This window comes from Cebus imitator, unplaced genomic scaffold, assembly GCF_001604975.1.
Source record: "Cebus imitator isolate Cc_AM_T3 unplaced genomic scaffold, Cebus_imitator-1.0 Scaffold387, whole genome shotgun sequence".
Lineage (NCBI taxonomy): Eukaryota > Metazoa > Chordata > Mammalia > Primates > Cebidae > Cebus > Cebus imitator.
In genome coordinates, this window is record NW_016107702.1 from 23185 (window position 1) to 28937 (window position 5753).

General features: G+C 44.5%; 1 protein-coding gene across 1 annotated transcript; it reads right to left on the reverse strand.

The window, feature by feature from the left end:
- Positions 1 to 768: 768 nt before the first annotated feature.
- LOC108288928 (DNA polymerase theta-like) lies at positions 769 to 2176 on the reverse strand. The gene is made up of 2 exons (XM_017508135.2): positions 1883 to 2176; positions 769 to 1129 (listed from the first exon to the last, which is right to left on the reverse strand). Exons 1-2 carry the CDS (start codon positions 2061 to 2063, stop codon positions 927 to 929), a joined length of 384 nt encoding a protein of 127 aa, XP_017363624.1. The 5' UTR covers positions 2064 to 2176; the 3' UTR covers positions 769 to 926.
- Positions 2177 to 5753: the final 3577 nt, after the last annotated feature.

Consider the following 5753-nt stretch of genomic DNA (forward strand, 5'->3'; position numbering starts at 1 on the left):
AGTGATCTGTGAGGCTGCATAGCCAGTATGTGATAGTTTTCAAATCCAACCAGTCAAATTCCACTGCCTGAACTTATATCTGCTGATAAGTTATTTCTTTAATTCTCCCCTACAGCCAAAAATCTGTGACTCATAATTTCAGAGAAAACTGACACAAAGGAATTGCATCTTATCAAAAGATTAAAGTGGCATAGTAAACATGGGTTAAAAATTGCATATGTCATAGTTGCCCTTGAAAACCCACATAAATTTTTTTAATAAATTTCATAAAGTATATTACATATTGTTTGTATATACAACCCTGTACAAACAGGTCAATTTATGACTGGGTGCGGTGACTCACACCTATAATCCCAGCACTTTGGGAGGCCGAGGTGGGTGAATCACTTGAGGTCAGGAGTTCAAGACCAGCCTGGCAAACATAGTAAAACCCTGTCTTCACTAAAAATACAAAAGTAGCCAGGCCTGGTGGTCCACACCTGCAATCCCAGCTACTTGGGAGGCTGAGGCAGGAGAATCACTTGAACCTGGGAGGCAGAAGTTGCAATGAGCCCAGATAGAGCCACTGCATTCCAGCCTGGAGCAAGACTCTGTCTCAAAAAAAAAGTCAATTAACAAACATTCAGGGTATAATGTTCATACCCTGAAAAGCAACTGGGATCAAATGGGGGAAGAGCAGCTTTATATCTCCCATTGCATACTCACTGGGATATATGTATGTTGAGCATGATGATGGCAAGTGGAATTGCCCACTCTTTAAATTGTCATTTTTCTTGCTTCCCCACGCATAGTCATATAATAAAACTCTACTTTTCACACATATTTTAAGATTTTCTCTAGTTTTAAAGCACTGCCTCATTCACCTTTTAAAAGAACCATAACTACTCCAATGGAGTGCTCTTTGAATCATATCTTAAAAATAGTAATTAGTTTACATAAATTTGGATACCTGAATAGACTAAATTCTTCCTTCCAGGACTTGTCCGAGCAAAAGGCACTCTGCCTGCCATTTCAAACATCTTTTTTACACCAAAACTGTGGTATTTTTCCAGAACTGCTTTAGGAAGTTCCCAATTTGCCAATAGTAGCTTGTCTATTTGGCAGTCGGGAGCGGTAGGCTTGCACTTTCCTTTTAGGAAAAAGAAAAAATTAAAATTTACTTCTAATGAATGAGATTTACAGTTAGCTTTCACTGTGTGTTGCAATTCCTGTTGAAATGAAGCTATTTAAAGCACATCCTGACTTCAAGAATCTTATGAGAAACGCCATGTATAGAAAAGTAATAAATTGTTATTTAAGGCATATGATAAAAACAATTCCTTACAAGCCTCAAACAAACAAAAACCCCTGTGCAATACATAGTAGATAAAGAGTGTTGGAATTTCGGGCGGAGTGGGGGGAAAAGGATAATATGGAAGCATTACAAAGCTTAGTTAGGTAAGTTTCTATTTGTAAGTTTTAATTCCATGACGACCGCACAACTAACGATTTTTTTAAATTGGGTAGACATCCACCAGACACCCAACCAATCTCATTACGAATCCCTGGACGCCAGCCTGTGCTATCCTCCAGGCCCAACAATCCGGTCTTAAGGATCTGTAAGAAGCACTGGATACTATGAGGAGCGAGCCCTCCAACAGGTGATGGTATTTGGCTAAATAGGAAGTTGTTTCTGTAAAGGTCGAAAGACCCAGAAGCCACGTGAACATTAATACCAGGCGACCACTGAAAGCACGCGTATGTCGCCCGAGTCACAGAGAAGGGGAATAGAAGCCCAATGGGGTATGCAATCAAGCAAGCCCCGTGGGGGGAGGACACCTCCCGACCCACGGCCCGGCGGAGCTTCCCCCGTTGCCCGCGGCCTCCCGGGTTCCCGGAGTACCTGCATTTGCGGCTGACTGACGGCCACGGTCCTTCAGGCAGCGACCCAGGCCCGGCGGCGGGCTCAGCACGGTCCGGGAGAGGAGCTGGAGGCTGGCACTGCTGTCACTGCCGCTTCCCGACAACGAATCTGAACCTGACTCTGAATGCCGCCGTTTCCCACTCCGACGCAGAAGATTCATGGCAAACCCTTTTCGAACAATCAGGGCAAGCCACAGTTCCAGCGTCCCCCCACTCGGGAGAAGCCTGGCCTGGCCTGCCGACAGGTGCTGTCATCGTCTTACCGCCTGTCTTCAAATTCAAACCTCCCGGCCCGCCCCGGAACCATAGAGTTCTCCGTGGCTTAAGTAACCCGAAAGCCATAGAGTCGTGGGGAAGAAGCCGCTCTCGCTGGTATCTAAGATTTCCGGCCTCCAGCCTCCGTTGTTAGTGAATATCAGACGTAAAGAGGAAAGCCATAGAGTCGTGGGGAAGGAGCGGCTCTCGCTGGTGTCTAAGACTTCCGGCTTCCGGCCTCCGTTAGTTAATATGAGACGTAGATTAAAGAGGAAGAATACAGAATCTACAGTTACAACTATACTTACCCTTCTCTTTTTATCCATTTCTGGTTTAAATGGGAAGGCCATAGTAGGTAGATAGGGAAGTAGCTCTTCTTAACGCATTGATAATTTGTAAAAAATTATTTCACATTGCGAAGCATTATGCAAGAGAGCCTAGGGTTTCTAATGGAGCATAATTTTCCCCTTTCTCCTAGTGTATGATGGCAGAGCAGGGCTATTTCTGAAACCAATTTCCATTTTAGCCAGCATGCACTGTGAGGAATATGTAATGATGAATTGGGGATTGCTGGCCGACAGACCCCTGAGACAGCTGTATGAACGCCGCGAGGAAGGGGCTCTGAATGTACCTCAGGGATAGTTATGAGCCAAGAGTTTAGTAAGGGATCTGTGTATTCTCTTTTGTAAAAGTGGAAGCGAACGGTTTCTGAACGTAAAGCAGTGACCATGCATGACCTAGGTGCACAATTTATTTCACCAAGCAAACCTAGTAAGCCCCAAACCTGACCTGGAAAGGCTGTGCAATTCTAGAGTGCTAAAAATCTCAAAAGGCCCAGTTCAATTAAAAAAAAAAAAAAAAAAACTACTCGAATACAATCTGAAAAATAGCACTCGAACCATCAATTCTTTCCATGAAAAATTTCAGGGATTTAAATGACAATATTTTAACGTTCCACGAGATGGCGACATTACTCCATGAATGAAACATTTTTTTCTTCGCCTTTTATGCAATCAACAACTATTCATTGAGCAGCTACTGTAAGCTAGCTACAGGGTATAGCAGTGAAATGGCATAAAATGGTTCCTGCTCTCGTCGGCCGGGCGCGGTAGCTCACGCCAGTAATCACAGCACTTTGGGAGACTGAGCCAGGCGGATCATGACGTCAGGGGTTCGAGACCAGTCTGATCAACATGGCGAAAACCTGTCTCTACTAAAAACATCCAGGTCTGGTGGAGCGCACCCGTTAATCCGATCTACTCAGGAGGCTGAGGCAGGAGAATTGCTTGAACTCAGGAGGCAGAGCTTGCAATAAGCCGAGATCCTGCCATTGCACTCCAGCCTAGGCTACAGTGCGAGATTCTGTCCCAAAAAAAAAAAAAAAAAAAAAAAACGGTTCCTGCTCTCAAAGAGAGTCTAGAGAATGAGATAGACATTAAACAAATCAGTTAATAATTAAGTGTGCCATATGCTCAGGCAGAATAGAGTACTTGTTTGTTAATAATAATCATCTGTTTAAGAGATAAAAAAGAAAGAAATGAATAGAATACTATCAAAGAAATAAGAGAGATCTGGCTGGCCTTGGTGGCTCACACCTGTAATCCCAGCACTTTGACCAGCCTGGCCAACATGGTGAAATCCTGTCTCTACAAAAAAATACAAAAATTAGCTGGGCACGATGGTGGGTGCTGGTAATGCCAGCTACTCGGGAGGCTGAGGCAGGAGAATCGCTTGAGCCAGAAGGCAGAGGTTGTAATGAGCCGATATCATGCCACAGTACTCCAGCTTGAGCAACAGAGCAAGACTCCATCTCAAAAAGGGAAAAAAAAAAAAAAAGGAGTACCAGGCATGTGGGCTCACGCCTGTAATCCCAGCACTTTGGGAGGCTGAGGTGGGTGGATCACAAGGTCAGGAGTTCAAGACCAACCTGGCCAAGATGGTGAAACCCCAACTCTACTAAAAACACAAAAATTACTAAAAAAACACAGCCATGGTGGTGGGCACCAGCAATCCCAGTTATTCAGGAGGCTGAGGCAGAATTGATTGAACCCGGGAGGCGGAGGTTGCATTGAGCCAAGATCACACGCCACTGTAATCCAGCCTGGGCAACAGAGTGAGATTATGTCACACACACACACACACACACACACACACACACACACGATAGATTGTAATCATGAAAGAACTTTCTCAGATGCTGTGTAACTTAAGGGTTGACACAGAGCTACTCTGGAGGCAGCCAGTCTAGGTTTTACGATTTAGTAGCGGTGATTTCTTGGGCAACTTGCTTAACCTTTTTTTTTTTTTTTTTTTGAGATGGAGTCTTGCTCTGTCACCCAGGCTGGAGTGCAGTGGCTCAATCTCTGCTCACTGCAACCTCTGCCTCCCAGGTTTAAGCAATTCTTCTGCCTTAGCCTCCCAAGTAGCTGGGATTACAGGCACCTGCCACCATGCCTGGCTAATTTTTGGAGTTTTAATAGAGACGGGGTTTCAAACTCCTGACCTCAGATGATCTGTCCGCCTCTGCCTCCCAAAGTTCTGGGATAACAGGCCTGAGCCACTGTGCCCGGCCTTGAGATTATTATTATTTTATTTTATTTTATTTTATTTTATTTTATTTTGAGACAGGGTTTTACTCTGTTGCCCAGGCTGGAGTGCAGTGGTACAGTCTCAGCTCACTACAACCTCCACCTCTCAGGTTCAAGCAATTCTCCTGCTTCAGCCTCCAGAGCAGCTAGAACCACAGGTGCTTGTCACCACGCCCAACTCATTTTTTTATTTTTTGGTAGAGATGGGGTTTCACCACGTTGGCCAGGCTGGTCTAGAACTCCTGACCTCAAGTGACCCACCCATCTCAGCCTCTCAAAGTGCTGGGATTACAGGTGTGAACCACCATGCCCAGCCTATGCAGAGAATTTTAGATCTTACCTCTCACCCTGCTAGGAACTCCAGACTCCTATCCCCCAGAGCCCATAATCTATGCTCTAGACCCCAGGGGGATCAGCAGGCATCACCATGAAAAACTTTGGGTCAAGAGCTTTTCTTAATCCTCTAAAATGTGTTTGACATTTCTGTCCTACAAAGGATTATCTGATTTTAATCAGCTTAGTTAGAATGTTAAGGAAGGTGTGCCATAGTCAAAGTGGTTTCTTTTTCAGTTTAATATTGCTGAAAACAGAAGAAAAGCCTGGGCGAGGTGGTTCATGCCTGTAATCCAAGCACTTTGGGAGGCCGAGGTGGGCGGATTACGAGGTCACGAGTTCGAGACCAGACTGGCCAACATAATGAAACCTCATCTCTACTAAAAATACAAAAACATTAGCCGGGTGTGGTGGTAGGAGGCTGGGGCAGGAGAATTGCTTGAACCCAGGAGGCAGGGTTGCAGTGAGCAGAGATCACACCATTGCACTCCAGCCTGGGGGACAGTGAGAAACTTCATATAAAAAAATCAAAACAAAACCAAAAAAACAGAAGAAAAAAAGCCCTTAAATGACGATAATTGATGTACATTCAAAAACATCATCTGATTTTTTTGGTAAGTTATCAGGAGTGATTTGCCATGGAAATCTCAGAAGTTATATGGAAAAATTAAAATT

Coding starts and splice junctions, on each gene's coding strand:
- LOC108288928 (XM_017508135.2), bottom strand. CDS start 2,063: ATGAATCTTCTGCGTCGGAGTGGGAAACGGCGGCATTCAGAGTCAGGT. Junction 1,130..1,882: donor TCAGTCAGCCGCAAATGCAG/GTACTCCGGGAA, acceptor TTTTCCTAAAAG/GAAAGTGCAAGCCTACCGCT.